Raw genomic sequence first — 10,668 nt, 5'->3', positions numbered from 1 at the left:
ACAACCTCCCTTTGCCGTGCACTCTCCATCACAATTTCAGTTTTCCAACCTAGCCACATTCACATGCATTCACTCATAATCATTCACCAAACTTGCAGCCACATTTCCACCTATTCCTAGCTGTCATGTTCCCTCTCATTTACCTATAAATAAGCATGCATTGCAGCCACAATTCATTCATTCCATTCACAACACAACACACAACACAACCACTTCCCCTTTGCCGTGCATCACCTTCCATTTTGTGCAGTTTTTCTCCTCCATTGCAGCCACTATCTAACCATTCCCCACTCCATTCCACATACACCTAAAGCCCTAAACATCTCCTTAGACGTTGTGCCACAACGAAGAGGAAGAGAAGAGTGTCTAAACGTTCATACAATTCAAGTTTGAGTTGTTGGAATGTTTAGGTGTTTCTTTGATTTCAATGTTTAAATTCAATTCTCTTTGTCTTGTACGTATGAGGAACTAAACCCCCTTTAGCTAGGGGGTGATTCAAAACTATGTTTATGCTTGCAATATGAATTGATTACCTTTGGTTGGAATTTCATAAGTTGTGAATTCAATTTGTTTAACCGTTTGATTGATAACTTATTTATGTATGTTTATTGAGAGTGCACGCTTAATTTTCATGCATAAATATGACGCTAGAATATAAGTGAATTTCACCTAATCGTTATGAACTTATATTCACAAGTAGTGGAGGTTGCTTATAAACAATCGCATTGAATGAATTCTTGGCACTAGTTTCATGCTCATCATAGTAACGAATGCCTCGTCAACACTTATAGTTTTCATGATGCTTAATGATCTTTGATTGTATCTTTATTGTGCTTTTCACGTAAAGGACTTTTGAAGAATGTTGTGAATTGCGTTGCGCAAACCCATCCAATTCATTAACTTAAGGAAAACTTGACGGTTAATTTAAGCGGACCTAATTAACCTAGGGTGTTGAGTTTCATAATTTATCGAAAGACCAACTGAAAATCATTTTGTATGCAAGTGTAACATGTGTGGAGAAGAACCCCTTGGCTATTCCATCATCCATATTTTTATCACATTCATATTTACGTTTTGCCCTTAATTATAATCTGTCCATTTAATTTTATCTCGTCCAAACACAATTCCCCCCATATTTTGTTAAGTTTTAATTACAATCTATCTTCGTTTGTGTTTTTAAGTATTTGGAGTCTTGTGTACTTGTTTTGAGTTCTTGTTAAGTAAGTTAAGTGTTTTACAAGTTAGTTTTATTTATTTGAGTCAAGTGTTTAGTACCCCTAGTTAATCCCCGGTTAGAACGATCCCTACTTACATCATTACTACAATTGTCACAAATAGGGTTTAATTTGTGTGCGTATAAATCTCGCATCACGATGCATGAAACAAATATATATATATATATATATATATATATATATATATTGGAAGGAAAATATAAACATAGGGGGGGGTGGTTCATGCATCATGGGGAATGTTTTTATGCTTCATGGTTGTTTCAAATATCTTACTTTATTTTAAGCGTACCTGAATTGGCAGAAAACAAATAAAAGCCTTTGAATTTGTAGAAGATCCTTCTCTGTAAGTTGGAATTGCATCTTTAATGTGTTGTATCATGTTCAACATAGAAAAATTAAATTGAATCAATAACATGTAGATCAATTCAAAATAATAAATTAATCATAAAAAGAATGATTAAACCGTAATATTCCCCTTATTGAAGAATAAACTCTCTTTGGTGCAGCATCAAGAGTGTGCTGATAACGTGTTGTAGGCATAATTTACTGAATAATTATGGAGGCCATAGAGAGAGAGAGAGAGAGAAAGGTGCGGCAAAAGTAGAGAGAGAGAGAGAGAGAGATGTGCAATTGTGGGTGTGTGTTATTACACCCCATTGTGCCATTATTTATAGTAGTAGGGAAGGTTAATTCATTACCCTTTAGTATTACAACATTGAATAGGTAATATACTCCTAATAGGAATATAAGATACATTCCCATATCTACTAGGATTTACACAATCACATTCCTATTCCAATAGGACTGCAACAACATACACAATGTATGTAGAATCTATAATTCGTAAAACGTAAAGTTAGGTCATGCATTTGGTGAATGTAATATCCGAAAATTTAAGTGGTTGATTAAGAGTAAATTACTTGTGGCCATTATTGGTAAATTTAATTTACCTTGCTTCAGGTTTAGATCAATTGGTCTTTGCCCTTTAAAAGATCTTTTATTATTGAGATCAACCTTTGGTTAGAAAAGAAAATAATAAATTAAAAAAAAAAAAAAACAAAACAAAAGAGGGATACTTACTTTAATATGTAAAGAGAAAAGGGAATGGGTATGTTCTAGAAACCCTCTTTCTTGCTGCTCTCTTCTCCAGCCGAGAGTAAGAGGGTAATTTCACCCCTTTAGTTCTTTTGGCTGCCAGATTCTCAAGGAAGAATTCAATATCCGGTTGAATTTGCTTGTGTCGATTAGGACAAGTCAAATTCTTTCCTTCGTGTCCACTAGAGATATCTATTTGTTACATTTGAAATTTCATTGTTATTTGGTTTGATAACCCAAGTGCTTGATTAAAGTCCCCAATTAACCGTGAATTAGGGTATGTTGTCTGGTATTTTGTATAAGCAGTGTGTGATGATTTTTCTTACTTATAGATAAGGAAGAGAAGGACAAGGTGGCTACGGTGCAAATCACAGTTGGAGTTGAACATCAACAAATTGTGTTGAGGTAGGGGTTTTAACCACAAAAAAATATTTAGATTTTTTGTTTTACAAGACAAAGTTGGCATTTGAGCTCTATTTTAACCTTACTTCAAATGTTTTTCTGTTTTGATTATGTGAAAGAAGTGAAGCAAATGTTTCTCTGTGGTTGGATTCTAATGATTTTAATTTTCTTTCTACAACTTTGGTGAGTTCAAAGTAATTGGAAAGGTTATTTAAGATTTCGTTTTTGACGTGCATACCTTTATTCTTCTCATTATGAGATTTTGAAGTGTGTTGACATGATTGTTTAATTGTGAAAGTAGATGGAAAGTAGTATAATACCTGTGCAATTAAGAATGTTGAGAAATGTATGAATAGGGCACAATGACCCTTGAAATTGTTAGATTATGGGCACAATGACCCAATGTTCCCCAGGGAAAGCTCCATGTGTGGGCTGCGAGAACGAGTTATCAATGTGATAAATGTGTGGTATGTATATTGACCAGGTATGTTGCAGTTCCAATCTGCTAGTCACTTGTTTGGGATAAAAGAAAATGTTTGTGATTAGTTGTGCTATTTTTCTTTAAACGATAATGGCTCCATTGTTCTTAGAACAAAAGAAATGCTTTTGAACTGTGTGTTGTGTACTGTGTTGTTATAGCTAGTAGTGCTCTGAAACTTTAGAGCATATTTCCGTGGTTAAATTACATAGTATTGGATGTGAATGTTTCTGAATTGCTCTAATCACTTTTCAGCATGCACCAAGAATTTAAATAAGGTCTTACCGAAAAACCCCTACTGGGCATTTTATGCTCACCTATTTTTCTAAATTGTATTCACAGGTGGTGTCAGGTTGACTAGCTGAGTTTTGAGTTGCAGTTCTATTTTGTGGACTAGTGAAGAGGAGTCTAGATGTATATCTTTTGGGTGAGCTGCCAATGTATTTTGTATAGTTAGTCTTAGTCGATAAATGATCATTTTGTTGTGTTGTAAATTAAGAAGACGTAGGCCACAATGGGTTAGTGTCTCTACTTACCTAGGCAATGAAAACCATGCAACATTTGATCACTTGTCTTTTGGTTTGTATAATTTTTGCTCATGTGTATTTTTCATTAAATGACCTAAAAATGTTTTTCTGGTAAGAAGCCAAAAAGTTTGTTTTATGAACTAGTTAAAATCTGTGAGGTTTGATGTGTTACAATTTTTTTTTTTTTGGTAAACATGAAATTTGTTATGACGGGAATTACAATTGACAGTAATTAAATTCCCGTTAATTGAAATTTCATCGTTTGGATGTTGGATACATAGAAATTACAAAATGACGGGAATTCCAAATTTCATTGTTTGGATATTCTCTAGAATCTGTATTAAATAGAGGAATAAATGTTAAACTGGTTATAAATCATCAAGGTTAAAGTCATCAAACAAAAATCATTGAGCTATGAGAAAATACGTTTCTTTCCCTCACTCCCTGAAAAACCTTGAATGCATTATCCAAGCTTCCACACTTGGAGTACATATCTATCAATGTAGAACCCACAAGAACATTCCAAAACCGGATTTCTCAGCAATGTCTCGAACCCAATTAGCATACTTAGACGCACCTAATTGTGCAGAAGCCGAAATGAGACCAACCAACGTAATCTCATCAGTCCCTACACCAGCACATTGCATTCTCTAAAAGCAATCCAACGCGTATCTTGGATGGGCATTCTGAGCATAACCATTAACCATTGCAGTCCACGCCACTATATCTTTTGCAGGCAACCCCTCAAACAACTCTCAAGCTGATTCCATATATCCCCAACCTTGGTATAAGCAAGTATCAACTCAGTTTGTTCTTCCTTCTCGGCCTTGTGACAAAGCACGCGAAACTCCTCCTTTAACTATGATTGATCTGACCATTTTCTTGAGGCAGAAGCTGAAAAGAGATTTGAACCAAGAAACAACATCCTTCTCAGGCATTTCATCAGTTTGCGTCAAAATGATACATCAGCAAGACAGTAGTTAAAATCAGAGTAAATTTTTCCAACAATTAATAGCTGCAATAATGTGATGAGTCCGCAATAATGTGATAAAGTTTATTGAAGTAGAAAAAATCCCAGTAAAGCACACTTGCAAATGTCAATGAACTTTCATGACATGCAAGGCTTTTATTCTAACTAAATTCTTACTGGAAAACACTAAAATGGGAAATATAATGAAAATAATCCTATGCGCCTCGTGAAGTAAACAATAATACCATATTCTTTTTCTTCTCAACTGGGAGTGTCTTCAACATGAGAAATTGCTTGTCATTTTCGATCAACCAAGCACATGCTTTGATTTGTTCTTCTTCACTGAGATCTGGTATTGCATTTACTTCATCATATACCTCTGTTGGATCAAGCTTCTTTGTGTCTGCACAAATATATTCTTGAAAGGATGAAGCCATCTTGGCAAGTGAATCTGCAATCATATCTTTAGGGGTGGTTGGTTGTTTCTTTGTATGAGGCACATCAACAAAATTTGTTGGCTTTCTCTTGCTTTGAGTCTTCTGAACATTGGCTGAAGTAGGTGAAATATTGTTAATAATTTCAATATCTTCTAAACCTTGCGTATCACCATCCAAATCAATATGATTAGTTTCATTATACGGAGGAGTCATAATCTCAACAGCTTCCACACCTGTTTCAGCTCCCTCACCCGTGGCTCTATCTTTGCCACACAAATCCACTATATCATCCTGATTTGGAATGACCTTCCAACGAAAACTTTTAGCACCACTGTGTGACTACCAATCAAAACATAAAAATAAAAAAGCAAACCGTAAGTATAAGAAGAGTTAAAATAATATCACACCCACAAAAGAAAAATAATGAATTTGTCATACCTTCATGTACTCTTGCCAGACATGATCTTCATCTACACTTATCATCTTTTTGGTTGCATCCCAACTAAATCCACTTTGACTTAGTATATCACTCACTATTGCATAGAACTTTTTCCAAGACTTCACACGATTTCGAATGTTATCAGCAGTTACATGAATTTCAAATTGAGCAAATAATATAGATGCAGCAGAATTATAAGCAACTGTCTTCCAACCACCATCTCCTTTGTTACCCAATCTTCGTTCTTCACGAAGTATGTCAGCCAAAGCACGTTCCATATCTACATTCCATCTAAAATAATTATTTTCATCTCCTTCATTTTCAATTTCTTGATTCTCTTTCTTTCTCCTTGGTTTTTGTTTGCATACTGGTTTTCTATCGAATCTTTCCATTGCTCCTAACATTAAACAAATATTAATTGAAATTTTAAGTCATTCGTAAACCCATGCATATCAAGAATCAGAGTATCATTATTCACTAAGACAGCACAATCAAAATAAAATCTGAAAACCAAGGCATTCCATAAAATATAAAAACTAATGCATTTCATAGCATGCATATCAAGAATCAGAGTATTAGCATTCACTAAGACAATATAATCAAACTAAAATCTGAAAACCAGGGCATTCCATAAAATTTAAAAACTAATACATTTCGTAGCAATAATGTCATTGACAAAATTATTAACTGAGACCTTAAAGATAACACGCTAAGAAAAACTAATTTTTGATTAAGAAGTATTGGCAACTCTCTGAGCTTGATAATCATGGAACATATGCAATGCCAATGTATCACGAAACGCTGTCCATTCGGCAGTAGCTTCAAACGTGGGAAAACTGCTTTCCCATCCTAATTCCCTAGTTTAAGTGAAATTCTATTTTATTTTACTGTATCCAAACGGAGCATTAAAGTGATTGAGGTAGGTGAAGGGTTTTTTTTTATTTAAAAAACAAACAGCAGCATACCTGTTTTGGACTTAAATTTTACTATACTTCCCGAACTCAAAAACCCATGAAATTTTAACTCAAGTTAGTTTTATATGTCTATCTTCGATCTAGAAATTTTCATACTTTTTGGTTAGACGAGCTATATTTGGTGAATTTTACGGTACAGGTTGATTTTGTAGTTTGTATTACAGCAAGAAGTCTTTAACTCTATTTCTTTAAGTTACCTTTGTAGTTTGGTTTAGTATATTTGTTGAGTTTAAATTTTTCTTGGCATAGTCTTTAGCTAATTTTTGTGCCACTTGGTTCTATTTATTTCTCTTAATCTCACATCTCTAGTTTTGGGGTGTGACAGTGAAGGTCCATGGAATAAGGGATGAAAAAATATTAAGGTAAAAATCGTTGTATTAGAAGAATCTAGATTGAGTGATGAATATTGTGAACGGATGTGTAGGAGTTCCTCCTTTGGATTTCGGATTTCCATATTCAAGGCATGTTGTATCTCGTTTCAACATAAAAAAATAGATTGAATCAATAAAAGAATATGAATTCAATAAAATCAAAAGTTAATCAAACAAGAGTAATTGAAATGTAATATTCTCCTGATTTATTTTTTGTTTTTGGCCAATATTACTCCCCTGATTGAAGATGAACAAATTCTATGTAGCGTAGCGTCAAGAGCGTGGTGATAACGTGTTATGAAAGAGAGATGGAGGATAGGGTTGAGAAATTCTGTGTTTTATTCTCTAGTCATATGGTTTTATTTATAGTAAACGAACGAATATTCCTTGCCTTACAAGTAATACAGTCCTAAAGGGAAAAGATCTTCTAAATACAATCTACTAATAATTTCCACAATCACACATCTGCTAGAAGTACATTCACAGCAATTTATTTATTTTATTTTAATTTTTTCCTTTTTGTGTTCTCATGAATGAAAAAAGGACCATTAAGTACCAAATTAACTACCAACATATACCTATATTAACTACCAACACAATCACACATCTATTATCGCGAAAAGCATGCCTAAATTAACTACCTACGCAACAAAGACTCGTTCCTTGCCGCCCAAATACCTAGCTATATCTCTCTCTTCTCCCTCAACCCTACAACCGTGGTGCACATTTGCATCTGCCACCCACGCCAACGCTACCGGTGCAGTGTACCTCTTCCGCCTCAGCACGACAGAACACATATACTGAATTTGATAACACATCTTTGAAAACCGAAAAAAAAAAAAAGAAACAAAAAAGAAAAAGAAAAAACGAAAATGTATGCGCCACCGCCATACTATCCTCCACCTCCTCCATATGCTCCACCTCCACCAGCCTTTTACGCGCCACCACCAATGATGGCACCACCAAGGCGGTACTCTCCGTGGTTGGTGCCGCTTATATTCATTGTGAATCTCGGGGTCTTCATATGGACAATGTATGAGAACAACTGCCCATCTAAAATGTCAAAGGATCAGTGTATGGGAGGGCATTACTTGGATAGGTTCTCCTTCCAACCCTGGCACGATAACCGCATGATCGGTCCTACCCCTGAAACGTAAGCTCGGTCATATATATTTTTGTTTTACTTATTATTTATCAATAATTACTGGGATTGCAAAGATTGTTTGATCAATGCTTTTCACAATTGAGATTTCTAATCCAGTTTTACTATTAATTTTATATTTCCTTGTGTCTTTCTTTTTCTCGTTTTCTTTTTGGAAAGGGGAGGGAGAGTTAGAGTTTGGCAATGAACCAATTAACCTAAGAATTTCGATTACGAATATGAATTAAATTTTAATGACCTAAAATTGAAGTTTTTACAACTGAAAGTGGCATGGAAGGAGAACCACAGCATAATGTAGGGTTGATTTTACCTTTGTAATTATCGTAAATAAAGATTTGATGGTAGTTATAGGTGGAATTTCGATCAATCTCGGCTGAGGTCGGTTTAATCTGTTGTGTTCTGTGTTTACTTGTAATTTCTCTCTACAATCTTTTAGAATTTGAAACAAAAACAAAATTTCGACATTTCAAATTGAATTTTTGGTTTTCTGTTTAGCGGTTGCTCCATAAAATCAACTTCATCATAACTTTCTAGGGTGGCAAAGAATGGTAAAGTTATTCGGGTTAAAGCTTTCTCCAATTACTGGCTACGTTGAATATATCGAAGGGAAATTATTTATGCACACCTTTTTTAGACATTGGATTGAACAAATTATAAGGGAATAAAGGACCATAATCTAGAGAGGAAGTGCAGAGAACAGTTGCCTACATCTAAAATCTAATCTAATTGCTACTATTTGCAGCCTCCAAAGACTAGGAGGCCTTGATACAAAACTAGTGGTGAATGGTGAAGCATGGCGCCTTTTTTCTGCAATGTGGCTACATGGCGGGCTGATTCATCTATTCGCCAACATGATCAGCCTTGATTTCGTTGGGCTCCGGCTTGAGCAGGACTTTGGATTTCGTAAGAGCCTTGGATTAAGATTTCATTCTAAGTACCAAGTATTTTTCATGATCAATGGTATCTAATAACTGTTGTTTAACACCGGATTTGCAGACAGATTCGGATTCGTGTATGTGCTTTCTGGGTTAGGGGGAAGTTTAGGGTCTTGCCTTAGTATTATTAAACACGGAAAGTCAAGCAAGACTATATCAGTTGGCGCATCTGGGGCAATTTTTGGATTGTTGGGAGCCTCACTTTCTGAGCTGATCACAAACTGGACAGTGTATGACGATAAGGTAACGTGTATTTTCTCGTCCCATTCCCTCGTTTTCAATTTTTCTTAACAGCTAAATCAAGGTTCTTACTAAAATTCAGTGCTCGTCGATCATGATAATCATCCTCAATGCTGCCCTGAACTTGGCCATTGGATTTCTACTTCATATGGACCATTCAGCTCATGTAGGAGGACTCGTCGCCGGATTTTTCCTTGGTTTTGTGTTTTTTGTTAAGCCTCAGTTTGGATATGTAAGCAGCAAGTACATGCCAACCTACCATCAAGTCAAAAGTACAGCAAGGCACAATTTCTGTCAATATTTTCTGGGGGTCCTTGGTTTGGTGGCGTGCATTATTCTGTAAGTGGTTAATTTCTTTTTCTCTTTGGACAAATTATTCAAGAATGCAAAAAAACAAAAACTATATATATCGATTATCTAACAAATTTATGTTTTATTTTTAAATTTACAGGTATGCAACTGCCTTCGGTAAGCTATTTAATATAAAGGAAATTAAACAACATCTGCCTGATAGTGTAAACAAATATTGAGCTTGTATAATTTTTGGGTAATTAATGGACAAACTATACTTTCGTGGCGGTTCAACTTCATGTTTTTTCAAGAATTGGAAGTATAACACCATAAACTGTTCTAGCGTAACGCATGCATATGTATCATCAATTTACTGCCAATGTTCAGAGCTAAGTGTATATGAGAGAGATGATTGCCGGGATGTAAGAGATATGAGTATTTTCTGTACTATGATCAGATAAGTATTTCAGATTTCGTAGTACTCGAAACAATTGGCCATAATCTCAGTTTCAGAATTTTTCTGCATCTTTCAGAATAACAACTTCAGAAGTTCGATTAGAAAACATAGGCTACAAAATAAAAAGTCATCATGTCTGCACTTGCAAATATGCATACTTTTTAGTAGAAGATTAATGCATACCCTTGGCGAATCACGGGGTGCATATTTGCCAAGTAAGCGCAACCAAACAATGGTTGCAACAGTGCCATACACATACAAAATATCGAGCAATCCTGCAACCATCCTGAAGAAGAACAACAACAACAATAACAAAACCTTTTTCCATTAAGTGGGTTCGGCTGCCTGCAAGCATCCTGAAGGGAAAAAAAAAAAAAAATCACAAATCAGTATGCTGCTCTCATCAATTTAAAATCTTGACAGACGAAAACTTTGAAATGACAAACGGCGGAGGACTTAAAGATGTACAAACTGTAGAAATAATGCTAGGTGGGGTAAAGTTTAAATGTATTCCAACTTTCGAAAATATATTGCAAGCTGAATGAATTCCCTCAAACTCTTTATAATAATACACATTCTCCAAATTCCATCCTTTTCTAATTAAGAGAATGGGAGACGAAAGGGGGCGTTATTGCTTGGCCCTACTAATCAAGAT

The 10,668-nt window shown here is 35.1% G+C and overlaps 2 protein-coding genes across 2 annotated transcripts; one reads left to right on the top strand and one right to left on the bottom strand.

Annotated features, from left to right (window-relative positions):
- Window positions 1-4,830: 4,830 nt before the first annotated feature.
- LOC137740648 (uncharacterized) lies at window positions 4,831-5,876 on the bottom strand. The gene is made up of 2 exons (XM_068480483.2): window positions 5,583-5,876; window positions 4,831-5,483 (listed from the first exon to the last, which is right to left on the bottom strand). Exons 1-2 carry the CDS (start codon window positions 5,859-5,861, stop codon window positions 4,923-4,925), a joined length of 840 nt encoding a protein of 279 aa, XP_068336584.2. The 5' UTR covers window positions 5,862-5,876; the 3' UTR covers window positions 4,831-4,922.
- Window positions 5,877-7,675: 1,799 nt separating this feature from the next.
- On the top strand, window positions 7,676-10,047 carry LOC137738739 (RHOMBOID-like protein 5). The gene is made up of 5 exons (XM_068478213.2): window positions 7,676-8,081; window positions 8,833-8,993; window positions 9,087-9,268; window positions 9,348-9,604; window positions 9,717-10,047. Exons 1-5 carry the CDS (start codon window positions 7,801-7,803, stop codon window positions 9,793-9,795), a joined length of 960 nt encoding a protein of 319 aa, XP_068334314.1. The 5' UTR covers window positions 7,676-7,800; the 3' UTR covers window positions 9,796-10,047.
- Window positions 10,048-10,668: the final 621 nt, after the last annotated feature.

The sequence above is a fragment of the Pyrus communis genome, chromosome 9, assembly GCF_041283825.1.
Source record: "Pyrus communis isolate YQ-2024b chromosome 9, ASM4128382v1, whole genome shotgun sequence".
Taxonomy (NCBI): Eukaryota; Viridiplantae; Streptophyta; class Magnoliopsida; order Rosales; family Rosaceae; genus Pyrus; species Pyrus communis.
This window is presented reverse-complemented; position numbering and strand designations above follow the sequence as displayed.

What these genes read in the sequence shown, in the direction of transcription:
- LOC137740648 (XM_068480483.2), bottom strand. Translation starts at nt 5,861, where the DNA reads ATGGAACGTGCTTTGGCTGACATACTTCGTGAAGAACGAAGATTGGGT. An exon ending in TCTGGCAAGAGTACATGAAG is followed by an intron (nt 5,484 to 5,582) that starts GTATGACAAATT and finishes TTTGATTGGTAG; the next exon opens with TCACACAGTGGTGCTAAAAG.
- LOC137738739 (XM_068478213.2), top strand. Translation starts at nt 7,801, where the DNA reads ATGTATGCGCCACCGCCATACTATCCTCCACCTCCTCCATATGCTCCA. An exon ending in ATCGGTCCTACCCCTGAAAC is followed by an intron (nt 8,082 to 8,832) that starts GTAAGCTCGGTC and finishes TACTATTTGCAG; the next exon opens with CCTCCAAAGACTAGGAGGCC. An exon ending in TTGGTGGCGTGCATTATTCT is followed by an intron (nt 9,605 to 9,716) that starts GTAAGTGGTTAA and finishes TTAAATTTACAG; the next exon opens with GTATGCAACTGCCTTCGGTA.